Consider the following 27,835-nt stretch of genomic DNA (forward strand, 5'->3'; position numbering starts at 1 on the left):
TAGCTACAGATGGTGAGATCTGTACGCAAGTGAATTCACCCAGTAAGCCGTTCTAACAGATCTGTTGCTGGTGGAAACAAGACGTTGGAACTGTCCTCCTATTACTCCTGCTATTACAACTGATCTCCAGCCAACAGAGATCAGTTCACCTGGAGAAAATGGCAGCTTTGGCAATTGGACTCTATGGCATTGAAGTCCCTCCTCTCCCCAAACCCTGTCCTCCTCAGGCTCTACCCCCAAAATTTCCAGGTATTTCTCAACCCGGAATCGGCTACCCTAGCCGCTGCCTCTGTGACATGCAGAGAGGGTAGCAGAACTGGCTCTCCTACAGGAGGAGCAGATCTGGTAGGAGAGGCTGTACTGCCACCTTCTCTGCATGCCACAGGGGTGGTGGCTGCCCTCCTCAACCCCTCCCCCCAGTTACAGCCCTGGAAGGGCATTCTTATGTCTATGCCCCCTTACCTAAATACATAGCTGTAATGAAGTCCTTCTTTGTCCACTAAAAAGCCTCCAAACCGGTAAGAGACAGAATTGGCAATAAACACCACACACTGAGCAAAGCCAAAACAAATCCCATAAACATTTGCTTTTTTAATTGCGGCTCTGTACGGGGCTTCCAGGTGCTTCTCAAAAGCGTCAATAAATTTCTTCTCCTTCCCAATCCCGGCAACAGTTCTGATATTCGAGAGGGCTTCACTGGAAATCTAGCAAAAATTAAAAACACAAGAACAGGAGAAAATCTGTTTAGATATCAGTTTGGAAGGGATGAACCACCTATGATGTGAGCTGCTCTATTCATTAACGCCTACAGCAAGTGTCCCCAATATGGGGTGTGTGGGCACCATGGTACCTGCCATAGGGTCGCCAAGCTCCTGGTACTAGCTGGAGATCTCCTGATATTACAACTGATCTCCAGCTGATAGAGATCCTTTCACCTGGAGAAAATGGCCGCTTTGGCAATTGGACTCTATGGCATTGAAGTCCCTCCCCTCTCCAAAACCCACCCTCCTCAGTCTCCACCCCAAAAATCTCCAGGTATTTCCCAACCCAGAGCTAGCAACCCTAACCTGCCAACACCTGTCCTGGTGTCCTTCAAGTGTTTTCAGAAAGTGGGCGGGGTCAGATGGGGCTTTTGCCCTGCAGGGCTTCTGATTGGTCAACAGAAATATGGTGAAGAGTTACTACTGGAGTTATTGGTCAACAGAAATATGGTGATTGGTCAACAGAAATATGGTGAAGAGTTACTACTGGAGTTATGCATAACCTCATAACCTTTATCTTTGACACTGTGTGGCTGGCTTCACCTTCTGTGGCAGCCATTTTGGGGTTGCGCCCACCAAACGTTGGCGACCCCTGGCCTACAACTTAGCGCAGATGCTATACTAATCAGTTTCAGCTAGCCTTCATTTGGCTGACTTAACATCTGCAAGCCCATAGTCGAGCACAGAAACACAGATTCACTTCAGACGTAACATGAAAGTATGGTTGCTTTATCAATTCAAGATTCTGCTGGCGCACAGTGGTTTAAATGCAGGTTTCGTTGCCTTCAGTCTTCCCCCACCCCAATCTCTCTCAAAGCTACTTGCTCCAGACACTATCCCAGTATAGTGAGCACATCACTGGGAAACAAACAAAGATCAGCTCAAGATGTCCACATTCATACATCGTGTACAATCATAGTTAAGGCAAGCTGGTGGCAATAATAACTTACTGGTGGTCCCGGGCCCTAAAAGTGTGTGGCTGTCCTCGACGAGAGCCAGGGCCTTTTCGGCACTGGTGCCAGCCTGGTGGGATGCTCTGTCTGGTGACATCAGGGCCCTACGGGACCTTAAAGAGTTCCGCAGGGCCTGCAAGACAAAGCTATTCCCCCAGGCCTATGGCTGAGGACAGCCGCAAATATCATCTGCTGGCCTCCCTATTACCCCTCCTTCCTGTTATATTATCAATGTCAACGGAGGGGTAACCTGCTGCAAATATCCAGCAATATGAGTGTGGTTAGGCGCCACTTGAAATTTGGTAATTTTGTGTTTTAAGTTTTAATTGGGATTTTATTATTTTAAATTTAGATTTTTATATCGATGTAGTAATGCTTTTTATGTGGTGTTACCCGTTCTGAGCCGGCTTCGGCGGGGAGGGCGGGTTATAAATCACAAAATAAATAAATAAATAACCTAACTTCAAACCATGATTTCTGGCTATCATTCATGGTACCCTAACTAACCCTAGTGAGTGGAGAGCCCTACTTTTGGACTACCAAAGTAAGCCATAGTTAATTTAATTAAACCACGAATCTATTGGGCATATGAACAGAGCCACTGAATCTTCAACATGAAGGATAGGCAGTTGGGCCCCAAAATGGTGCTTGCATAGAACGTAGGCAGAAATTTCAGCAGAAGACAGGATGTTATTAATGACGAGGTAAAAATAACCTTCTTAGCATATGCGTTCTCCATTAAATTCATTAGGTTCCCTGTTCTGAGAAACATGATTAATCCTTTTCCATGACTTATGGTATGACACATTTTTCCTAATAGGCAAGGCAAATTCTTTGCTGCCGAAAGCCAGTCGTGGTCTTTCATGTCTGGATAAAGTTCATGCTGTCTAAATAAGCATTACAGCCGCACAGGAGCTGAGAAAACAAACGGCTGTGCAAGCCTTAACTTGTTCTGTTCTTGTTCTTTCTCTAGTTCTCAAGTGGTTGGTATCAGCTGTAAAGTATATACATCCATCTCTCCTTTCCATCTGATTCTAGGGAGGCAGTGCAAGGATGCAATGCAGGCAAACCATGATATGTAAGTCAGACAAGACAGAGGTTCTGAGGGCTGGATATCTAAACAGGAGTACAAACTTTTCAAAACAGGGTAGTATGCCTTGCGAGCTCAAGCAGGTGGTGGCATTGGTTAGGAGTGTTTTATACCCGCTCAGGCTCTTATTCATCATGAATAAGAGAATAAAACTGCTGCTATCGTACTGCCCTTGTTCAAATCTAGGGTGATACCACACTTGGAATACCGTGTACAGTTCTGGTCACCACACCTAAAAAAGGATATTGCAGAGCTTGAGAAGGTGCAGAAAAGAGAAACCAAAATGTTTAGGGGGTAGAGCAACTGCCCTATGAGGCGTGGTTGAAATGCTTAAAGCTGTTTAGCTTAGAAAAAAGGAGGTTAAGGGGAGACATGATAGAGCTCTATAAAATTATGCATCGTGTGGAGAGAGCGGACCGGGAGAAACTTTTCTCCCTTTCTCATAATACCAGAATGTGGGGTCATCTGCTGAAGCTGGAGGGTGAGAGATTCAAAACATACAAGAGGAAGTATTTCTTTACACAACTCATAGTTAAATTGTGGAACTTCCTGCCTCAGGATGTGGTGGTGGCTGCCAACTTGGAAGGCTTTAAGAGGGGAGTGGACATGCTCATGGAGGATAGGGCTATCCATAGCTACTAGTCAAAATGAATACTAGTCATGATGCATACCTATTATCTCCAGTATCAGAGGAGCATGCCTATTATATTAGGTGCTGTGGAACACAGGCAGGATGCTGCTGCAGTCATCTTGTTTGTGGGCTTCCTAGAGTCACCTGGTTGGCCACTGTGTGAACAGACTGCTGGACTTGATGGGCCTTGGTCTGATCCAGCAGGGCTTTTTTTATGTTCTTATGAATGCCTTGGTATCCCACAGATTAGAAAACTGTCACATGTTCTCTGGAGTGAACCTCTGGGAAAGTTTTCAGTGGGCTGGTACCTTAAGAACATAAGAAGAGCCCTGCTGGATCAGACCAGGTAGTCGATTTAGTCCAGCATCCTGTCTTGCAGAGTTACTTTGTTACTTTGAAGGGCCAGCAAAAGTGCATAGAGGTTGAGGTTTTCCCCTGATGTTGCTTCCTGGCACTGGTCACCATGGCTAGTAGCCACTGATCAAGCTCTCCTCCATGAATCTGTTTAATCCCCATTTAAGACTGCCCATGCCTGTGGCCAGGGAGGGAAGGCTGCATGGTATAGCCCGATCTCATCAGATGTCGGAAGCTAAGCAGGGTCAGTACTTGGGAAGGAGACCTCCAAGGAAGACTCTGCAGAGGAAGGCAATGGCAAACCACCTCTGCTTCTCACTTGCCTTGAAAGCCCTTTGGGATCGCCATGAGTCAACTGTGACTTGATGGAACTTTACACACACACGTGCCTGTGGCCATCACTACATCTTCTAGCAGTGAATTCCACATTTTAATCACTCATTGTGTAAAGAAATATTTCCTTTTGCCTGTCCTGAATCTACTGCTCATCATCTTCTTTGGATGTCTTCGAGTTCTAGTATTTTGGGAGAGGGCAAAAATGTTCTCTTTATAAACCTCTAACGTATATTCCCTTTGACCTCTTTTTTTACATTAAAAAGCGCCCGACTCATTCGCTTTTTCTCATAGGAAAGGTGTTCCAACCCCTTAATCATTTTGGTACCTCTCTTCTATAGTTGGTACCTCTCTTCTGTAGTACCCCCTTCAGGGATACGATGACCAGAACCATACACGTTATTCCAAACGAGGCCGCACCATGGATCTACACAGGGGCATTACAACATTGGCTGTCTATTTTCAACCCCTTCCCTAATAATCCCTAGTACAGTGTTTGCATTTTTCACTGCTGCAGGACGCTGGGTTGACGCTTTCATTGAGCTATTCTCTAAGACAGAACTTTTAGCACAGTCTCCAAAGTACAATTGCTATGATTGGAGGACACATGTGTAATAACTACTATATGAACATTTTCCCTGCCCAGTATGAATAGAATACAAAGGGCTTGTGATCGTCTTGAATGTTCAGATTATGGTTATCTCAACTACATAAAGTGATATTGTTAGGGAGGGGAAAGGAAGCTGAAATGAACTTGTGTTTGAATGCTAAGCTGCAATCTCTGCCAATAGCACTGATTTCTGGTTTGTGTACCTTCACTGTAATGGCTGATTTTCCTGGCTGTCAGTCAAAAGCGCCTAGTGACAGCTCCACATTTTTTAGATTTACTGTATTCTTAGATTTACAGTAAATCTAAGCATTCTTTAGAATTACTGTAAGCCAAAATTCAGAGGACATCAGTACTTAAAGGGTCACCTCCCCATATTTTAGGACAAATGGTTCAGTACTACAGAGTACCACATACTACAGAGTACTACATATGATTCAGAACTATGACAGCAGCCCAGAATCTGGAGCTAAGATTCTACTGCCCACAGGAAGCAATTTTCCTCCAGGCCTCATTGGCCAGGGATTCTGGAGGGGGGGTTTTTTGGGCCATCTTATGGGCATGGAGTAGGGGGTCACTGGGAGTTTGGCGGGGAGGTAGTTGTGAATTTCCTACATTGTGAAAGGGGTAGGACTAGATGACCCTGGTGGTCTCTTCCAACTCTACGATTCTAGTTATTTGGACCTGTTCCACCCCTGGAGCATATACTGATATGCTATATATGCAGCTCCCCAACTAGACAAATAGTACCCCAGGCCGGTTTGTGATTGGGGAAATGGTATGTTAATGGCACAGCTGTGCCTTAAATACCAGTATCAAACATGCCTTAAGTCCCAGTAACAAAAAATAGACAGCTACCTACACAGGGTGTCATTTTAGTAGGTGGTTTTGATTGGTAAATGGCACAGAGGGAAGAGTTAAACAACTTTTTGCTAGTGCCATCACCCAAACTGAAATCTCCCCCCACACTGGCACCTCCTAAGGATCAACAGTTAGGTTGTGTTTCCAAATACAGAACTCCAATGTCACATGTAACTTGACAATCCCGTGGATACTGTGGATAATGACTTTCCCCTCTGCTTAATCCAACTGATTGACACAGAAGATTAATACCATCTATAGAATGGCATCACCGTCTGAAATTCTAGGAAGGAAGTCACCTTCCAAGGAGCAGAGATTTTACATACTGGGAAAGTCACCAGGACGTTTTTGCTACTTGACAAACTGAAAAAAGAAAACTTCAACCTTTGTGGCTCTGCCCAGACTCGAATGCCATAATTAATGACAAAGCTGTCTGGCTGAATTATCACCCGCCATCCTCATTCATTTTATATGATGTTTCAGAAACGCCATTACCCGGCCAGTAATTTCCATCGCTTCCTTGTCCTGGGAGGCAAACCCTGTCAACATTTTTGACTGCATGGCTCCAGACAAGGCCAAGAAGGGCAAGAAGCAGAGGATGACTAACGTGAGCTTCCAGCTATAGTAAAAAGCAATGATAATGGCCACACCGATATTGGTGAGAGAACTCACAATCATCCCTATCTGAGTTCCGGTTGCCTGCAAAATAAGAGAAACAAAAAGAGATCACAAAAGCACTGGGACACTGTTACCTCAAAACTATATGACTGTTGCTCAGAAAGCTTCATAAGTTTGGAAATTCTCCATTCCAAGGCTCATCCATCTGCCCTGCAAAACGTTCTAGATATATCTCTGCTGTTTGTAGTTCTGAGGACTCTGAGGAAATCTGAATAGCCATAGTTCCCTGACTCTTCCCACCTAGGTAGCTAAACATCATTAAATATCTCTACTTGTAAAAATGTGCTCATCAGTAACATGGAGAGTGACTGGGTCATCTTCACAGCTCTGTTTCTCTATTTTCCTAGCTTTCCCAGTCCAAGATGTGGCGCATAAAGGAAAGCAAATTGTCTCCCTGCTAGAAATGAGCTTTCCCAACAACGGCTACTTGTAGAATGCCCCCCTCTGCTCCTTTTAAGGGAAAGAGCCATAGCTCAGTGATAGAGCATCTGCTTGGCATGCAGAAGATCCCAGGTTCAATCACCGGCATCTCCAGTTAAAGGTACTAGGCGAGTAGGTGATGTAAAAGACCCCTGCCTGAGACCCTGGAGAGCCGCTGCTTGTCGGAGTAGACAATACTGACTTTGATGGACCAAGGGTCTGATTCAGTAGAATCACACAAACTTCATGTGTTCATGTGTTCAAGCCAAGCTCATTTGGCTAATAAACCTGATTCTGTGCTGTATCTCTTCAGACAACCATCTTGTCACAGTTGTATCGACGTCATGATTTTAAAAAACCCATCCTCATATAAAACACCTTACCCCTTGAACCTGAGATGCATCTGTTGCTAATCTTGTAGTCAAGGCTCCAGGGCTGTTCTTGTGGTCATCAAACCAGCCAATCTCTTGTCCTAGCATAGCTTGGAAACCGATTTTTCTCAATCGTCTTGTAAGCAGCTCCCCAGACTTTGCAAATGTATATCCCTGAAATGCATGTTTTAAATAAACAAAATGGTAAACTACATTAGCAAGTGGTAAAGGCGTATTGGTTTGTTGCCGTAAACACAAACGGCACCCTGAAGACTAACAAATTTACGGTGAAATCCTAAACAGAATTACATCATTCTAATCTAGCATTGCCAGCTCCAGGTTGGGAAATACCTGGAGATTAATGAGGTGGAGCCTGAGGAGGGCGGGTCTGGGGAGGGACTTCAATGCCATAGAGTCCAATTGCCAAAGCAGCCATTTTCTCCAGGGGAATTGATCTCTGTCAGCTGGAGATAAGTTGTAATAGTGGGAGATCTCCAGCTACTACCTGGAGGTTAGCAATCAAAAATAACACCTCTGTACCAATACCTAGGGTTAGAAAATAAGTACAGAAAGAGCTAATAGTATTGCGTGATAACAATGATATATTGAATATAACAACGTACTACAAAGCCAAACAATAACACATAAAAAGCCAAACAATTGCACATGAAAAATGTCTGAGTCCTTGTACAGTAACAATCAATCCAAGGTCGATGTCTTCAAATGAAGAAAAGTGGAAAGGGAGACGATCGTTTCAATTCTTCCTCAGTCCCGTTTAGTTAATGGTGTCAAGCATGTACGTATTTCTATATACAGTAAGCTTCTGTAGCTTCAATAATTCCTCTAAGATTCTTAATAAATCCCCTTCAGGGATCAATATAGCAACCATGCATATTTCTATTATTTTTCAACTCCAATACAGGATATCCATTTGATACGGTTTGGCTTTTTATATGTTATTGTTTGGCTTTGTTGTTATATTCAATATATCATTGTTATCACGCAATACTATTAGCTCTTTCTATACTACCTGGAGGTTGGCAACCCTATTCTAATCCCATTAATGTCAATGGATTGACAAAGGTGTCACTGTTTGGGATTACACTGTTATTGTAGCGTAAGGTTTCATGGTCTGGAGCCCATGTCAGGTGCCTAAAGTGCATAAACATGAAACTGTAAAGAAGCATGTCATAAGTGTGAAAATGAAAAGCAGTGCAGCAAAGAGCACATTCAGTCATACAAGAGCACATTCAGTCATTATTACCTGCAAGAACTGTGTGAAAAATGATACCACTCCGATAAGGACAAAAAGCACGCAGATGTTGTCGATCTGTGTTCTCTGTTCTTTTGCATCAGGAATAGAAAAAGTCTTTAGGGGAAAGAGAAAAAAACCGCCATCATATTAGGGAGTTTTCACAGCAGACCATGGAAAGCATACTTTGAATATTGGAGTCTTTTCTCATGGAGGCCTTCTTACAGTTTGGGTGCTGACCTGCAGTGGTTTCTCGCAGAGCTTTCTCACATCTTCATTTCCCATTTGTTGTCTTTTTATGGCTTTTCTTCGTCATTTCTCTGTGCTTTCTCAAGTCAGATTAAAGGTGGTTTGAGAAAGCCTGGGGAAACAACGAGAAAAACACAGAAAGATAACAAATGGAAAAGGAGGAAATGGGGAAGCTCGGCAGGTGAGGGAAGCTGCAGGTTGGCACCCAAATCGCAGGAAAACCTTCCATGTGGAAAGACCTTTTGTGTCGCATTTGATTGTTAATGATGTGAAAGAGAATCCCTTATTGCTTTTACAAACACATTACCGCTTTTTGATCCAAGAACTGGGTAGAGCGTTACAAACAGAAGTTGTCCTTAGTGGTGGAAGTGCAATATAGGTCCTGGAGCTGCTTTAAAATAGGTTTGCACTGCAGAACACATGAACACGTGAAGCTTCCTTATACTGAATCACACCCTTGGTCCATCAAAGTCAGTATTGTCTACTCAGACCAGCAGCAGCTCTCCAAAGTCTCAGGCAGGGGTCTTTCACACCACCTACCTGCCTAGTCCCTTAAACTGGGGATTGAACCTGGGACCTTCTGCATGCCAAGCAGATGCTCTACCAGTAACCCACAGCCCCTCCCCAGAAGGAGGAGGGTCTGTTGATTCCAATGGAGCTAACAACGTCCATTCATATTTCAACCCCCAAACAAAAGCCATGTAATACTCTTTGCCAAAACCAATCAACATAACAAAACACAGGGATGCAAGCTTTTGAGTTTTTAGAACTCTTCAGCAGGCTGGAAATAAAAACATAAAAAGGGGAGATCTTTCAGAACCCGATGTTCATTGTCTCTTTGTTCTGCTGACTTCAGAGGGTCCAAGGAGGTGAGCATGGTGTCAGGTTAGAGCTGCCAACCTCCGGTTGGGGGCTTGGAGTTCTCCTGGAATTTACAACTGATCTCCAGACAGCAGATATCAGTTCCCCTGGAGAAAATCATAGCTTTGGAGGGTAGACTCTATGGCACCACGTCCCTGCTAAGCTCCCTCCCTCCCCAAATTCTGTCCTCCCCAGGCTCTGACCCTCAAATTTCCAGGAATTTTCCTGAAGCAGTGATGGCCAAGCTGACAAATATCATGAACGAAAGTCCCAGAGAAGACTTTTTAAAGAACTGGAAATTGTACTTTGGAGATATTCCAAAGTGAAACAGAAATTAACATTTAATATGAATTATTACAGAAGAGATGGCCCCAGTGTGGTAGTCATGTAATAAATATAGATAGTTATAATATAGAAGTCATTTGTGATTCTTTATCATTTTAATATATCTATAGTAATGTCATATACTGCTAGTATTGACCACAAGACCCAATAAATGCTTTTTCGATCTATAATTAGGTTATTTTATTGTCTAGAATTGCTTAGAAATAAGTTTATATACCTTCAATTATATGTTTTAATTTTTTTAATAGGCTGATCCACTTCAGACTTATATAGATAAATATATATCTCGTCTAGGATGTGTAAAACTATGTTACTAAATATGTTTGTTATGTATTCTGTATATTGTGTTTTATGTTGTTGAAAACGTAATAATAATAAAAAAAAAATTCAGGAATTTCCCAACCCTGAGTTTGCAACTTTATATCAGGTTGCACCCATGGTCCTATGTGAATTCTAGATATTCAGGGATGAAGAAGCAATAACAGAAGCCATCCAATTGCAAAAATAAAAACCAGTAGCTAGACATCAGGAAATATGCGAAGCTAGTCAAAGCCTATTAGTCAACAACTGCAGCCAAAATCATATTGAATGTAACCTTTAAAGGAGGGCAAGGGAATAATAGAGTATTTAGAGAAGGGCAACTACCAATAATCAATTGTTGGAAAGTTTTACACAAACACACACGTATGAAATCCACTGAGCCTTTGGAGGATGACCAAAAGCTGCAGTGAATAACCTTCTAAAAACATAAAAAGCATTTATTAAAACAGTCTCTTCACCACTATAAAGGTAAAGGTCCCCTGTGCGAGCACCAGGTCATTCCTGACCCACGGGGTGACGTCACATCCCGACGTTTACTAGGCAGACTTTGTTTACGGGGTGGTTTGCCAGTGCCTTCCTCATCACCACTATAAAGTCAACCTCAAAATGCAAAATTAAATGTGTACTAGGGTACATACTCAAATATATAACTGGTAAATTTCTCAGACGAGCATAATGACCTACATCAGAGGTACAAACAGATGTAAGCATGGCTCAAAGGGAAAATAGCTCTTGTTTGCCACAATTGAAACATTCATTTGAGAGGAGAACAAGCTGCCTGTTGTCTTTGACAAAATGGGGAATGCAGCCAACAGATAATGAGAGCTCAACCAAGAACCATTGTTTTTCTTCATTAATTTTATCGCTTTCCCCTGTGTCTTTCTAACAAGTTTTTGGCCAACCAGCAGATAGGCATGCTGGCAACAGAATGATTCAAACCGAAGTAGTCCTCTTTTAGCAATGGCTCCCAAGTTATAAATCTAGCTGCGACTTCCAGAGCTAGCTTGCATAAGAAACAGCTTGAGTTTGTGTATGCTCTGTGACTGTTTATATCCAAAGTCAATTTAGCATTGACCAGGGTTGATAGTGAATCCTGCAAAATCGACTGATTGGGAAGTGGGTAGGCTAACATGATTGGAACCATCAATTCTATCACTAGCTGGATTCTGTTACTGTCATGACCAGACCCCTGGAAGGAAGCATTATTCATCAAGCATGTGATAATGCGGCCGAACCTCTGGAACACAACTGGCAGCTTCCAAGTCCTCTAGGGAACTAGTGACACATATTATATATAGAAGAACTTGTGAGGTGGAGACAAGAATGCAGGAGAGACTGATGAGGTGGAGGCTGGCCAGTTGAAGCAGAGGAAAGCAAAAATCCATGGAAGCTATGTATCCGGGAGATACCAGCTATATAAAGTGCACTGTACTCGTTTGTTTTTGGTTTGGGTGAGCTCTTTAAAGACTAATTCAAACTACAGCAGTTAAGAATCAAAGAGAAAGACTGTTCCATCTCCCCCCTCCTAGGTGTCAGAAACCTCTGGGGTTTTATGCACATTTATTTTTCGGGGTTTGTAATGGCTGCGAATTTTAATTATTTTCTGCAGGGGCAAGAGGGCATTGCCAGGCCTGCAGAGGCTGTGAGCTTGAATGGTATTCCTTGTGAGCAAGTCCCATAGAGGACTGCTGTGGCCTGGAAAGGGCGGGGTTTGATGCAGAGAGTGAAGCGCTGTGCCGTTAAGGGGTTCTAGCCTGTGCCTTTAAGAGGCAAGAAGACTCTTGGCCATCAGCACAAACATAGTAAGTAATGCACAGTTTGATGACTTGATGAGACTTCACACACACACACACACAATATACTGATACATTTCCTGCAAGGCTGTCACTTTGCAGTTTATGACCTTTTAGCTATATCATTTGAGACACATAGTAATCACTCATGCCGTGAGCAAGCCTGTGATACATCCACAGTTTATTTACGTAATAAACATAAAGCTTAAGTCACAGCATCTTCTTTTCAGTATGATTTAGCAAATTGAGCAAGAAAAAAAAAACCAAGGCTGAACCAAAAATGGTCGGAGAAGTGAGTTGAGTGAAAACTCAAACTGATTCAGAAGAATTTCTTAGTGCCTGCCCAAACTCCACCCTGCCCAGGCCCTGCCCAAGGCCCTGCCCTAAAATCTCCTGGCATTTGCCAAGGCAGTGCTGGAAATCCTATCTACAAGGTCTTCTGGAACCACCAGATGTTTCCTTTACTTATGCAAGAAAGGTTTGTGTGCATACAAAGTAAAAGCTTGTAGGAATTCCCATGAACCTGCAAAAATATGATAACATAAGAAGTAGGATAAAATATCAGAAATGAAATTAGCATATTGGTGTTGTACCATTTATTTCAGTATGGCTATACTGTACAGTATAACATTAATAATACTCAGTGCAATAAGTGTGACTTACTCCAATAATCTGACTGAACAGCAAAGCATAGAGAGGGTTGACTGCTCCGTTGCCAGCTGCCCCTAAGGATCCAAGCACCATGTAAGGCCATTCTGGAGCATTGTATTTCAAAATTCTGGTAACATTTGCTGGCTCTACTTCCTCTTCATCAATACATTCCTTTAAAAATAGAAGACATATTGAGCGTGAAAGTTGTGTAGTTCCTCAATAGTCATTCCACCTTCTTGATGTTCAGTTTTAATCCTGCTTTGGCACTTTCTGCTTTGACCTTTATCAGTAGTCGTTTCAAGTCTTTATTATTTTCTGCCAGTAATGTGGTTTCATCTGTTTATCTCAAATTGTTAATGTTCCTTCCGCTAATTTTCACTCTGTCTTCATCTAAATTTAATCCAGTTTTCTTTATATATTCTGCATGTAGATTGAAGAGATAGGGAGATTAAATACATCCTCGTCTGATACCTTTTCCAGTTGGAAACCATTCTGTTTCCCCATATTCTGTCCTAACAGTAGCTTCTTGTCCAGAATACAGGCTGCACATCCAAACAATCAGATTCTGTGGCACACCAATTTATTTTAAAACCTACCATAACTTTTCATGATCCACACAGTCAAAAGCTTTGCTGTAATCTATGAACCACAAGATGGTTTTCTTCTGAAATTCTCTCTGTATGCTCCAGTAACCAATGTAAATTTGCAATATGATCTCTAGGGCCATTTCCTTTTCTGAATCCAGCTTGAACATCTGGCATTTCTCATTCCAAATATGGCAATATACAGTAACAGCCTTTGTTGTAAGATTTTGAACATGAGAAATTAATGCTATTAATATTAGTTGGCATATTCTTGTTTCTCTTAAGGAGTGTTAAGGAATAAGTAATCCAGACATGCAATGGACTGGATTACTTCAAAAAAAGAAATTAAAGCACATTAAACATTACTATCAGTTAATCCAGTGATACATTCTAATTGCCTGAATGAAACTTGGAAAGTATTTTTTTTGGTGCCATCAAGTTGCAGCTGACTTATGGTGACCCCATAGGGTTTACAAGGCAAGAGACGTTCGGAGGTGGTTTCCAATTGCCTGCCTCCACATCATGATTCTGGTGTTCCTTGGAGGTTGCCCATCCAAATACTAACCAGGGCCAACCTTGCTTAGCTTCTGAGATCTGATGAAATCAGGCTAGCCTGGGGCTATCCAGGTCAAGGTAAAAGTACCACCATATATATATACCCACATTGGTTCTATATAATTAGTCTTTGGCTGAATATTTCAGGAAATCAGTTTCCTGGTCCTTGCAAAACAACTGAACATGTCAAAATAATTCATAATAGAATTCCTAATGAAATGAATTCAAAGATTTGAATGTGCTAGAACAGTCTTTGTTCCTCTGTCTATCCTTTTAGTAACTTGCTGCATAATAAGAACACCCTCCTCTCTCTCCAGTTTCTCCTTGACGACTAATATTTTCTTTCATGTTCGTTTATTTTGTATATTAATATTCTGCTTTTTATATTGCATAACATGGACCCCAGGAAGGATTTCACTTTCAGTGTGATTTTATTTCATATGAAATAGAGAAACGTATCAGGACCTGAAAACAGGAAACATGACAAAGATGTTGTTTAATAAAGAACATGACTAACCTTTTTCAATAGGCTAGAGCCATCTTCATACTCAGCTGTGCTATAGATAGGCTCTGAATGGTCTCCTGCAATTGACCTTGGATGGTCAGGTACTAAATTGGACAACTGAGACCTGGAACGCTGTCGAAGGGAGGCTCTATGAAAGAGGAAAAAAGGAAGTATTCTTAGGGCCTTCTTTTTTTGCCTGCAAGGTGGGGTTTTCAAGGCAAGAGATCTTCAGAGGTGGTTTGTCATTGCCCGCCTCTGTGTCATGCCCCTTGGAGGTCTCCCATTCAAATTCTTGCCAGGGTCGAGGCTGAGAGTGTGTGACTGGCCCAAGGTCACCCAGCAAGTTTCCATGGTGGAGTGGGGATTCGAACCTGGATCTGGTTTTCCAGATCCTAGTCCAACACCTTAACCACTACACGACACCGGCTCTCTCATAGGGTCTTACATATTGCAATTTTTGATTTCCTATTACTGTGGTGTTCCCCACCCCCCATGCTGTGGTTTTGACATATATAATTACCTAGAAGCCCGGATGTGCAATCCTCTCTCATGAGCTGTTCAATGGGTTTATCAGCGGCTGAATATAATTTTGGCCCTAACTTTGCTTTCCGAGTCAAAGCTTCAGATTCATGTCTGATGGTTCAGCCGTTGCAGAGATACCGGAGTATACTATTTTCCCCCTTCCTCCCCCACTTGTTTCTTGAAAGCACAAGAAGGACAACATCACTTCCAATGCAGCTCCCTAGAGAGAGTCTTTTATGAACGCAAAAGTCTTAAGTAAAACCTAGACATTCTCATATCTTTTCATAATGGATTGAATGGCAACAGAGGAGAAAAGATCAACGACGTCTTGGTGAAGTCTACTTATAAAGCATACAAACAAGACCATTGTGGCCATAAAAAGGCTCATTCATTTCTGAACAGCGTGAACTGCAAGATTATTTCTGCTTTTGTGAAGCAGTGCTTACAATTCTCTTTTCAGAACAAAGCAGAAATGAATACATACAATTTTAGATATTCTTCCTCTTAAGAGGTTGTTCCCTTTCCTGACTGGCTTGTAGCCTAGTGCTTCAACTTACTGGGGGAGAATTCTTTGTTCAAGTCCAATGTATAAAGACAAATTTATATTGGATAATACTGAATAAAAATAGTCACCGTATATCCCTCTGGAAAGCACACCATGGTGTGTTCATTCTTATTTTTTTTAAAAAAAGGTCAAACCCCAAGAGATGCCAGGTGAAATGTTTCATTGCATGCAGGTTTTATTAAAGTAAAACATTTCATATTTACACCTACAGGCATAACTTGATTACTTGCTAACTGAAAGGAATTTAAATAACATGATCCATGCTAGCCTAGATCTTTGGCTTCTCAAGACATAACAGGCTACTTCTCCTTTTCTAGGATTGTCTACTTCACCTTATCTACAAGTGCAAAACAGAAATTTTGTTCAAGGCCTTCAACTTAGTGGCTTGGAACACATGGGTCATTAATGCTGATGGAAGGGATTGCTGTTAGAACATGGGGCTCCCAGATCCCAGTCCAAAACTTTCTAAACATTGGCTTTTTTGTGTGTAAAGCAGCCAGCATGGTGTAGTGGTTAAGAGTGATAAACTCTAATCTGGAGAAACTGGTTTGTTTCCTCACTTCTCCACTTGAGCAGTGGAATCTAATCTGGAGAACCAGGTTTGATTCCTCACTCCTACACATGAGTGGCAGACTCTAATCTGGTGAACAGGGCTTGTTTCCGCACTCCTACACATGAAGCCATCAGGGTGACCTTGGGCTAGTCACAGTTCTCTCTGAACACTCTCAGTCCCACCTACCTCACAAGATGTCTGTGTCTCCTCCCCTCTCAAAAAATAGTATACCTGGGGTCCCCGAGATCCATATGTTACCTTAGGTCTTCCCTTGGCTTCTTTGCCGTTACTCTGTGAGTTGGGCTTTGCGCAGCCCATCCCCACTCTTTCCCTCCCTGGGAACCCCCCCACTCTGCCCCATTTACCCCAGTGTTTTAGTCCACGGAACTCAGGACATCTCGTCTTCAGGACAGGTATTGTATCACCCGTCATCTGGGACCGGCCACATTGGCTACCATCACTCGTCTCCTCCCTTTTTTCCTCTTAGAATCTATATGAACGTTGTGTATATGATGTTTGTGTGCTTGGGAACATATCTGGTTAATTAAGTAAAAACCTTTAAACTGCCTTCGTCTTTCCTATTGAATCTCGGATTGGACTCCCGTAAACGTTGGTTAACGATCCCTCGGTTATGCCCACTGCCAGTTATTGAACGCTAATTTCCCCATATTATTCATAACCGAGCATTTTGGCTAACAACTCCACGTACTGGGTAAGCTATCATGAACAAGCACGAAATGGTCACAGGTAAATTTGCACATTCCTCCTTCATTTCGAAAGGCTTACCTCAAGCTGGCCTGATAGCTTCCCCTGCTGAAAGACTGCACTTTCTCAAGTGCTGGTTCAGATACTGTAAAAATAAAAACCACAGAAGCTTGTGAGAAAGTAAGAAAATCAAATCAGTTATTTTCCATTAGAAATTTCTCTAAGACAACGGTTTTATTTACAAGCCTTTTTGTTCACAAATCCCTTACTGTCTGATTCACCTGATTAAACTGTCTGCTTGACTGGCAGTTATGAACTACTTGGGTTATGGATTGGGTTATGGATTGAAGACATTTCTAACAGTGATTAGGTTTAGGACTGGGAGAGTTTGAAAGCCAACAGGCTCATTTGGAACACACCTGGCTGGGGGTGGGGTGTCAGTATATTACACTAATAGCAAATTGAATCAAAGGAAAGGGAGAATCAAGCTCTAATATGGAAAAGTGATTTTAGTATGTGTTTGTGAACTTTTTTTTAAATGGCAAATCTTTTTTTTAATAAATGCCAAATAAAGGGCATGCCTTGGAGAGACGATTCAACAAGTGCCTTGTCTCCCTGGCTTTGCAAAGTCACCAGTGTGAAATAAACCCCTTTTCGTTCTAACAGCTCCTCGTGCGTCCCTCTTTCCACGGCTCTCCCATGCTCAAAACCAATGATGACATCTGCCGTTTTGATGGTGGACAGTCGATGAGCTATTGAGATCGCAGTGCGTCCCAAGCGAGCCTAAAGCAACAGAAACAGGATAGGCAAAAAGTGATTAAAAGTGCTGTTGACGTATGGAGTCTGAATATTCCCCTAAACCGAAATGATTGCTCTCTTTCCCCATTTTTAAATGAGTTAAAAGGTTTGCAAACACCCCGTTACAAAAAGCAGATGTCTTACTCATAACGGTGCTATGTCCCTTTATGTCTCTTCCCAATTTTTAAAATAGTAATCTTAAAGCTATATTTGGGAAGTCATTGACCACCTTCTTCCCATATGCACATCTGATAGACAATGGGTACATGTAAGGTTCAAACTGCTGTGCACTAATTTGCGAATTCCTTATGAGACCAGCGCTTCAATGCATACATGGAGCTTTTTGTTCCTAATGGGAAAATTGCAAGGGAGGACACTTCATGCACCTAGGAAAACCATTGGTCCATCAGAGCATGTGCAGCACCATCCTGTTTAATTAACTTCTATATCCTGGATCATCATTTTAAAAACTAGTGAGAAGGCTGACCTCAAGACTTTATAGTTAAAGATCTTCATGGAATCATACAGATAGAAGGGTCTCCAAACCTTCCCCTTGCTCAGGAAATGCAAACCTAGAGCATCCCTGAAAGCCTCTGCTTAAATAATTCCATCAAGGGAGAGCCAACCCCCTCCCCCGCACTCCTTAGGGTTAGTTAATGTTTATAAAAGATTCCTGACCATGAACTGCACCCTACTGAAGTAGCACTGAAATATGACAAACCTTATGAAGAGCTTTTTGAACTGTAGCTTCACTTTCATTGTCCAGTGCAGAAGTAGCCATGTCCAGTAGCAGGATTTTGGGGTTTCGGACTAAGGCTCGAGCAATAGCGATCCTTTGCTTCTGGCCTCCACTCATTTGGCCCCCACCTTCTCCGACAAGAGTGTCAAATTGCTAAAATGGCGGAAATAGGAAAGCAGGTATCTTACTCCCCTAGCATGACGCTCACACTGCTTGTTACAACATAATCCGACCGTCATCTCTGTGTGCTTCCAGTTATGATACGAAGGAAAAACTCACACATCTCTCTAGTGGGAAGTGTGCTACTAAATCAGGTATCATTCACAGATTTCCCAGCGAGAGAAAAAAGCAAATTCTCCTAGTCACATTAGATTCATGGGACACATGAAAAGAGTTGTTTACAGATTTTATACCATTTCCTCAGAACGTAAAAAAGACTTTAAGAAAATGATATCCAGCATGGTGCCTGTGTGGCCCATAGCATCTATCATGTTTCCTGTTGTCTTCATACAAGACTCTAATTTGACTCTTTCTCTGGAGTGTGGTGTGTTTGGCCCCAACTGAGTAGAAGGAAAAAAGGGGGGAAGAGAAGGAAGAAGAAGAAGAAGAAGAGTTGGTTTTTATATATCAACTTTCTCTACCACTTAAGGCAGAATCAAACCGGCTTACAATCGTCTTCCCTTCCCCTCCCCACAACGGACACCCTGTGAGGTAGGTTGGGCCAAGAGAGCTCTAAGAGAACTGTGACTAGCCCAAGGTCACCCAGCTGGCTTCATGTGGAGGAGCGAGGAATCAAACCCAGTTCTCCAGATTAGATTCCACTGCTCCAAACCACCGTTCTTAACCACTACACCATGCTGGCTCTCAGAGAGGGAAGCACTGTTGTGTCCTGAGTTGTGCATTTATTTTTCCAGCTTGTGACTGCTCCCCATTTCAGCCATTTTCTGGTGGTGGCTCAACAAGGTTGGGAAGTCTTAAGATATTATGGTGCTGCTTTAGACCAAATAAGGCCAATGGTGCATTTAATCAAGTAAAATATTTTTTCCACCTTGACAGACAGTGACTCTCCTGAGCAAACTTTCCTGGCCTTTCTACCTAAGGTTCTTTGGATTAAGATGCTAGGTGTTGCTCCCTTGTTCCGCCACTTACCTATGACTCTCAAAATGCTCAAATCTGAGTATGAAATGTGAGATGTATTGAAAGCCCAGATATTTAGACAGCTGTAAAACTACATATATCTTCCACCTGACTTTGGTTTTGACTTTTCATTTGTGTGTGTGTAAACTCACAAACCTACACATCACTTTATACGCTCTTCACTACCCAGACAAAAAAGCTACCCACAATGACTGTAATCCAAAGACGCATCTTCAAAGCATGCACCCATTATAATTTGCTGAAGGTTTACCTCTCTGCAGTCCTAAAGACAAACAAATTGCCTTTTCAACTTCTCTACCAGTCATCTGAAACGGAAGCTTAAGGGAGCTGGAGAATGGCACATAAGCATGCTTGTCTCTTACACACTTTCTTTTTCAGAATTCCCACTTCAGAAGAACCCCAATCTGCTTCAAACGCAAAGGAAATTAAAAAGCAGTTTGAGAATTCCACGGAGGAAGCTATTGAGAGGGAAATGTTCAGAAAAGATCTAAAGTACATGCAGATGGCAGCTGCACACACCACTGAACTGCAGCTAGTAAGCTGGGGGGCCAAACCCTGCTCTTTTTTTCCTGTCCTTTTGATGAAACTGCAAATAAAACTCTCAGGATCCTAGCCTTTTTAACATGCCATGAATGTTGCCTGTTGAGTAGGGTTGCCAACTTCCAGGAAGGTCCTGTAGATTTCCTGGAATTATAACTGATATCCAGATGGGAGCGAAAATCACAGCTTTGGAGGATGGACTCTATGGTCATTTATGCATGGGTACTTGGACTCACGTTCGCCCCCTGTCTGAATCTATTGTTCCTTGGAGTTCTGCACGAGTTTTCTGTCCGTTAGAAATGACCTCGCTGCTAGCCCTTGCAATGTCCAGGACTTCCCATTCATCTGTTAACCCCACTCTTCCCTCTCCCCTGAGTTCAGCCCAGCTGAAATCTCTGTGCAGAAGGCAAAGCACTGGACACAGAAGCTTGGTTTCTCTCACAGCCAATTACAAAGCATCATGTAAAGAGGTGGGGATTCAAATGCTTCCTGATTCCTGATTCCTCGGAGCTCTTTCTGAGCAAAAGGAAGGCTTTTTTAGAACCGAGGGTTGGGGTTCTCTCCCCACTTCTTTCACATTGTTCTATTCTTTGTTTTTTGTTCTTAAAATGCTTTTTTATGTGGCAATTGGGTTTGGGGGGGGATTTTCTCTCACAGTGAGCACTGCGAATTAAGCCAATTAGAAAGCAGCATTTAAAGGGGCGGGACTTGATTTGAGCTCAGAGACTGCTGGTGCAGAGATTCCCAACTGGAAAGTGTGGGTCCAGCCAGCAACGAACCTCAGGTAAAACTCCCATGCATAAATGACCTATGGCATTATACCCTGCTGAGGTCCCTCCCAAACCCTGCCGTCCCCAGGCTCCACCCCCATATCTCAAGGAATTTCCCAGCGCAGGGTTGGCAACCCAATGAGTACATAAGTAAAGCAAAACATGCAGGAGGCATGTGGTCACTTCCAAATTTTATAATGTTGTGAAATGTGTTTTACCAGGGGCAAATCCATGATAAAATTATAGGCATTGGCTTCTTTGGCAGCTCTGATGATGTCATCCATAGTTGCGTCGTCCCGACCGTATCGAATGTTCTCTGCAATGGTGGTAGCAAACAGGACCGGTTCCTGCTCGACTATGCCAATCAAAGAACGCAACCACTGGATATTAAGGGAGCGGATATTGTGTCCATCCAGCGTAACCTATACAACAACAGTAATTGTAGGGGAAATACCAGTCACAGCATGTTTGTTGGGTTACTGTTGCTTCACATAGGATCGGGCCCTTTTAACCTCCAAAATTCAACAGATGCCATCAGGACGGTCTAACTTAGGTCTGCTTCCCAAAGGTGTGGTTCTGCCTATCAGCGTATCCAGCTACACACAAAATTCATATGGAAAGTGGGTTGGAGCTCATGGAAGAGGCCTGTATTCATCCAATGGATTTCCCCTGTTTTCTTTAATCCTACCCATGCCACATTACAAACTGCTTTGGAAATGCTATTTGGTTTCCAAAGCAATTTACAATACCCTCCCAATATCTACAGCCTCTTTCCAGAGGGCTCATGAAATTAGTTTCACCGGTCTTAGATTCTGGTGTGAGCAAGGCCTTTGATTTCTGGCTGCCCTCATCTTCTGCTGGAGAATGTTCAGAGTCTGTTTCCTTGTGCTACGCAGCCACCATCACCACCCGTCTTATTGACCAAGTACCAACCCTTCTGCAGCTGACATAAGCAGGCAGTGATGTCCCCTGCCTGGTTCCTGTTTCTACAGCCACTCATTATTGTGACCAAGGACTCACTTGCCTTGCCATTAAGGGGCTCAACAGATGCTTGTCAGAGCCAGGCCAGACAGCATCCTAAATGTGGATGGAGTAGAGTTGCCAACCTCCAGGTGAGATCTCCCAGAATTACAACTGATCTCCACACTAGAGAGATCGGTTCCCCTAGCGAAAATGGCTACTTTAGAAGGTGGGACTGTATGGCGTTATGTCCTACTGAGGTCACTCCCCTCTACAAACCACACCCTCCCCAGGCTCCACCCTGAAATCTTCAGGAATTTCCCAACCCAGAGATGGCAACCTTAGGATAAAGATAGACACTAATGGAAAAGTAGAAAGCCCAAAGAAATCAGATGAGAGAAAGAAGAAGGTTCAAGCAAGGTCAAGCTCCCTTTCCTGGGTTTGATGGCCCTCCTAGCCCTTTGCCAGGTTCTGCCCTTAAGCTCCTGGATGTAGTAGGAGTGTGTACCAGCCTTAGTGAAGGAACTGAAAGTCATGCTATAGCAGCAAAATAAAGGAAGCTGAAATATAGAACTAGTGTCTGTTTGGGATGGAGCAACAGATATCCCCTGATGCTGTCACATCTGGGCACAGGAATCATTCATAGGAGCCTTCCACTCTTAAATTTGAAGTGTGATATGAGAATCTATCTATCTCAGATCCCAATTCTAAATCAGTACCCTCCCTGCAGCCTGTGACCCACCGAGGCTGCAGAAGGTCTGGAGTCTGGCCTGGTGAGCGCTGAGAGCGGCGTGAAGAGCTGAGGACGGGTTGATCCAGCGGCTTCCTAGTAAGGCTGTTAGATGCCAACCTGCTATTTGTACCACCACCAGGAGCGGGGGTGGTCCGGCAGGTGGTGCTGCCATTGGCATGGCTAAGTCACACCCCACCTCACACTCCATCATGGGGCAGTCTTTTTTAAGTGAACCATCTGGCTGCAGGTGAAATATGTGCCCTGCTGTCCATTGTCTCTCACACTCTCACTGCCTACCCTTTGCAGACTGAGGGGTAGTGGACTAAGTCCGGGGTAAGTCCAGGCCCGGGCCCTGGCCATCGGTCCCTGCCAGGGCCATCCCCGTACAAAGTTGTGTTTCAAAATATATTTATCCAGATACAGTGCAAAAATCTAATTTGGTAACAAAACAGCCCCCCCCCCCCATTTGAAGAAAGTCCTATTGATTGGGAGAAAAGCAATATATAAATATTTTAACTTAAAATAAATATTTTAAGAAAATAATAAACAGCACATTGTGTTGACAATGTCAGCAACCACATGAACAAAAACCTGCAAGATACTGAATGAAATCACTGGTCTATCAAGATCAGTATTGTCTACTTTTACTGGAAACGGCTCTCCAGGGTTTCAAGCATCACGTACTACTTGGTTTTTTTTTAACTGGAGATTTAACTGAGACCTTCTGCAAGCAAAGCAGATGTTCTACCACTAAGGCACCTCCCCAAAGCGGTATGTACTTTCTGTAATACTTTGAAAACAAGGGACCACATCTGTCTCCTTGCAGGTCCAGCTGGCATTGTGAATGAGGATCTGTATTCAACACAACAGAACTACCTCCCCTTCTCTTCCCCCACCATCCAGAGCTGGCTCTTGGCTACATGCACAGCAAATTACTAGCAACAGAAGGGTTCAATCTTCTCTCCCATGTAAGCATGCCACTATCTCTCTCTTCCTCGCCCTGATCCTGGACCACAAGTATAATTGGCACACGTGATAAAGGTCCAGCTGAATTAATCAGAGAATGGAAATCACCTCAAGGATCTTCAGATTAAAATAAAAATGCTGTTACAACAAGGTTAGGTCAGGTTCTCACCATGCCTTCCTTAGGGTCATAGAATCGTTGGATGAGCTGCACGGTCGTACTCTTCCCCGCTCCACTAGGGCCAACAAAAGCTGTTGTTTCCCCTGCCTTGACAACCATACTGAGTTTATCTAAAATCTGGAAATGTAAAAAAAAAAAAAGAGAGGGGAGGTACAATATTTGGAAAATGCCACTGTTAGTCCTGGGAGCAACATCTGGGGATTATGCTACAACAGCACGGATGACCACGTACCTTTACTTCAGGTCTGGATGGATAGTAGAACGTCACATTATGGAATTCAATTTCGCCTCTAACTTTATCCAGGCTGTAGCCACTTTCTGACATGCAATCGATGGTGGGTTCCTAAGGTAGAATGAAGTTATGTTACTTGGTAGTGTTCTCAGGAGAAAAACCTTTTCTACATGAAACAGGCAGTGCACTCCATGTTACCATCTTATCCTTTCCCTGGTCTGGCTGTGGAATTTGCTTTGCAGCAGATGTAGTGGTAACATAATCATGAGTCCAAAGTGATGGCGTGGATGCCCGATTTGTACCAGCATACTTGCCTGTGGAGATGTAGCAAGACAACAGAGGTCTAGCTACACCAATGGAAGTGTAGCAACACAAAGCATCCAGGCTTTCTTTAGAGGCTGTTGGTGTGGTGTAGCAACTGAGAGATAAACTATGAACTGTGAAATCCCCAGCACCAATTTTGTCTCAACAACAAGTATGCCAGGTGTTTCTATACAATCCTTCTCTTTCCACCATTGCAATATGAGAATCAGAGGAAGACTGGGTCATTGAAACAGCCCTGGAGCATGCAGACCTACCAAGCAGTGTCTACCTATGCAGGATCACCATGTTGAGCAAAATGGAAAAGTGACAGATAATGTTTTAAATACATTTTTACAATTCTGCCATCACACATGAAGTTGCCTGATACTGAATCAGACCCTTGGTCCATCAGAGTCAGTATTGTCTACTCAGACCGGCAGAGGCTTTCCAAGGGTCTTTCACATTACCTACCTGCCTAGTCCCTTTAACTGGAGATACCGGGGATTGAACCTGGGACCTTCTGCATGCCAAGCAGATGCTCTGCCACTGAGCCACAGCCCCTCACCTCCTGCCATGCTACTGACAACCAGATCTACCTACTGGTAGCTTGGGAAGAGACCATGGGTGAATTGATGCTCCTCGCCTGTAGTAGGTCTGGGTGGCCCCCCATAAGCTAAAAGGTAACTCCGTGATGGGGATAATAATACTCACTTACTTTAGGTTGTAAGGATTACAAAAAAAGATTATTTACATAAAGGGATTGGAAGCCTGAGCCCTGCTATACAAATGCTAAGGATGATTATTATTTACTGAATAACTGATTTGAGCTGCTTAAATAGCTGTCTGCTCTATGGCCTGCCTGATTCTGCTCACATATAGGGTTTAGGGAGGCACAAGAGTTTAGGGAGAGAGCAGCGCATAAGGTTGCCAACTCCAGCTTGGTGAGTTCCTGGAGATGTGGGGGGAGGGTAGCATTTGGGGAAGGAAGGGAGCTCAGCTGCAATTTATTGCCATAGAGCCTGGCCTCTGAAGTTGACATTTTCTCCAGAGGAACTGATCTCCGGAGTCCAGTTGTAATTCCGAAAGAACTCCAAGCCCCATCTTGAGGTTGCCGGCAGAGGTGGGGAGCTGGAGCGGCCATTATTAGCAGGCCTAGTCCATACGGCAGATGTCTCTTTAACAGGACACTATTGAGTACATTGCAGAAACAGATACATCCAAGCGCCAGCTGATTATCTATCTTTCTTATTGATGACCAAACAAAGGAGAGCCTTTACATTAACAAGATGCTCCGCTTTACCTTTGGCGATTATAGAAGGTAGATTTAAGAGGCTTCCGAGAACGGAATGGATGCGCCTTTGTACGTCTGGAGAACTGGAGTCTATAGAGCAGTGGTGGCGAACCTATGGCACGCGTGCCAGAGGGGACACGCAGAGCCCTCTCTGTGGGCACACGCGCCATCACCCCAGCACATCTAGAGAGTTGCAAATCCAAGGAAAAACCTCCCGTGTGTTTTGGCCATTTGGTCCCTCCCCTCGCCCGCCCGCCGCGCGTAGACCCTGCAGGATCCGCCCGGGCCTGCCTCCTACCTTCCTTTCCCCCCTGCTTCCTGGAGTCTCCCGATGGTCCTCTGAGCAACCGAGCAGCTCCGGAGCAGCAGCAGCAGCAGGCAGCGGCGGTGGTGGGGCGGGCATGGAACGGTGAAGCCGGGGGCTACTGCTGCTGCTGGCTGCCCTGGCCGGCGTGCAGTACAAGAAGTACAGCTTCCGTGGCTTCCTGGCAGCCAAGCTGCTGCCACTGCAGCATGCCTACGCGCTGGAGCAATACGAGGGCGAGGACTGGAAGGAGAGCATCTGCGCCCTGGAGGCCAGCCTGCGCATCCACCACCTGCTACGCAACCGCGAGGCACACTGCCACCAGAAGTGAGCCAGCGGCGGCAGCAAAGCGCCGGGGGAGCCCTGGCTCGGGGAGCCGGCCTTTGGAGAGCTGGGCCTCGGCGCCGCGTTGGACGAGGGGCTGGATGAGCTGGAGCTCTTTGGGCGCGTCCTGCAGCGGGGCCTCCTGCCTGCGGCGCTGCAAGCAAGGCCTGCCTGTCTTCCAGTTCCGCTACCCGCCGGCGGAGACCCTGCACAACTTCCAGCGATGCACCCCTTACCTGTAACCTGCACTACGTGCTCTATAAGGTGAGGGGCGCGCCCCCCGGATACCGTCCGGCTGCGCGTTCCTGTGCAGAGCAACTCCACTAGCATGGGATGAAGTGGGGTTGTTAATGTATGAGTTGTTCTTTCTAAACTAAAACGTCAGTATTCAGGTTAAATTGCCGTGTTGGTACTTTGCGATAAATACGTGGGTTTTGGGTTGCAGTTTGGGCACTCGGTCTCTAAAAGGTTCGCCATCATTGCTATAGAGCATGTTTTGTTCAGGAGCTCTTTTTATGAGGAAGCTCATCGTAAACTAATCATTCCCCTGCTAAGTCAAATCACAGTCAATTCAGAGGAAGGGAGAATGAAGAGTCTCCTTTGGGAAGGAAATGTCCAGATGGTAAAGCAAGTAGCTAAATTCTGTGCAGTTGCATACAAAGTCGGCCGCTTAAAGTTGGGTCATAGCAATTAGATTAAATCTATAAAATCTTTTAATATTTGGTGAATTTTAGTTTATTATATATTATTCAAGAATTTTAACTAGATACTGTTTTTGTAAAATCTATGTATGTAATCTTTTATTTCATGTATAAATGACATAAGTGTTCGACTGGTGTATGCCGTATTAGTGAATCTGATTCTGAATTTGATTCTGAGTACATTGAAGTCAGTGATCTTAGAAGGGTGTCATTCTGCTTAGGACAGCACTATTGACAGGTTAAAGAGACTATTAAGTACATGACAGCATACAAGTTTTTCTTCTCTATTTACCTCTTGCCATTAAAAAATCTTCCGGTTCAGTAAGGATTAAAAAGGAGACAAGTTCAGCAGGCTTTTACAAATGCTGCTCACTGATGGTTGATGGCATGACATGGGAAGAAGGGCTGAACATTTTGACCTGGCTGTTCTGTTTCTACCCAGCGTGTTAAAATTCTTATCTGAGCCTCTGGCCTCATTTCATTCCTTAGACTTGAGTGCCGGAGAAACCGTGGCAGCTTGGTTCCTGAAACCATTCAATTGCAAATAGCACGACTGGCCTAATAGAGAAATATTAGGGATCGGTGATAGTGTGAATATTCATCAGCAAACAATTTAAAAGCATCACTTGGATGAATGCATTCTTTATGAATTCACTGGCAGGGTGCTGCTGTGCTTTAATTTTGCAATCGCTTCCCTCCTTCCCTCCCTTAATAACCATAATAGTTATCTTTTGAACTGTGGGCTGGAGCTTAAAATACGGTAAATTGATTAATAACTCCCCCTTCCAAAAAAGCAAGGCTGAAGCCATCAATTACTCACTTTATCTATCGTCTCAAAGATGTTTGTTGCAGCCCCACGGCCAGTTGCAAAGGCCTCCAGACACGGAGAAGCTTGGCCGAGATTTAAGGCACCGATCAGAACACCAAAGAAAACCTGAAAAGCACAAGGAATTCCGTTTCCCCTGCATCTTTTCTTTCGAAAATGCTGGGACACTAAATTTAAATCATAATTGAAAGCAGTGGGAGTCATCAGGGACTATTTTTGGAACGCAGGCAAATGCTTTGACCTCATGAAAAATGGTAAGGAAGGGTACAGATGGGAAAACGATTGACCAATAGTCATTTTTACAGAAAGCAATTAAAAGTACAGAATGGTCACAAATGGAGAAGCCATTTCAGATTTCACAGTGATAAGGACAAGCAAGATTCATAGCGTGGTTCAAAGCCAGGGTAGACAACCACTGCTATGCATTCTGAACAGCAGCACACCAAACCGTTTTCCTCAGTACACCGGGCTGGTTCCCCAACCAAACAGCTG

At 43.7% G+C, this 27,835-nt stretch overlaps 1 protein-coding gene across 1 annotated transcript in view; it reads right to left on the reverse strand.

Annotated features, from left to right (window-relative positions):
• Positions 1-458: 458 nt before the first annotated feature.
• The window catches only part of ABCB11 (ATP binding cassette subfamily B member 11), a 47,524-nt gene continuing 20,147 nt past the window's right edge, over positions 459-27,835 (reverse strand). The window contains exons 11-23 of the mRNA XM_056861099.1: positions 27,338-27,451; positions 23,595-23,705; positions 23,354-23,479; positions 20,744-20,947; positions 18,040-18,210; positions 17,102-17,303; positions 16,602-16,665; positions 14,188-14,323; positions 12,544-12,702; positions 8,324-8,428; positions 7,072-7,233; positions 6,086-6,289; positions 459-704 (exon numbers count right to left, since the gene is read on the reverse strand). Of these exons, the coding sequence (XP_056717077.1) occupies positions 459-704; positions 6,086-6,289; positions 7,072-7,233; positions 8,324-8,428; positions 12,544-12,702; positions 14,188-14,323; positions 16,602-16,665; positions 17,102-17,303; positions 18,040-18,210; positions 20,744-20,947; positions 23,354-23,479; positions 23,595-23,705; positions 27,338-27,451 (2,004 nt within the window). The remainder of the gene's footprint in view (positions 705-6,085; positions 6,290-7,071; positions 7,234-8,323; positions 8,429-12,543; positions 12,703-14,187; positions 14,324-16,601; positions 16,666-17,101; positions 17,304-18,039; positions 18,211-20,743; positions 20,948-23,353; positions 23,480-23,594; positions 23,706-27,337; positions 27,452-27,835) is intronic.

This window comes from Euleptes europaea, chromosome 15, assembly GCF_029931775.1.
Source record: "Euleptes europaea isolate rEulEur1 chromosome 15, rEulEur1.hap1, whole genome shotgun sequence".
Lineage (NCBI taxonomy): Eukaryota > Metazoa > Chordata > Lepidosauria > Squamata > Sphaerodactylidae > Euleptes > Euleptes europaea.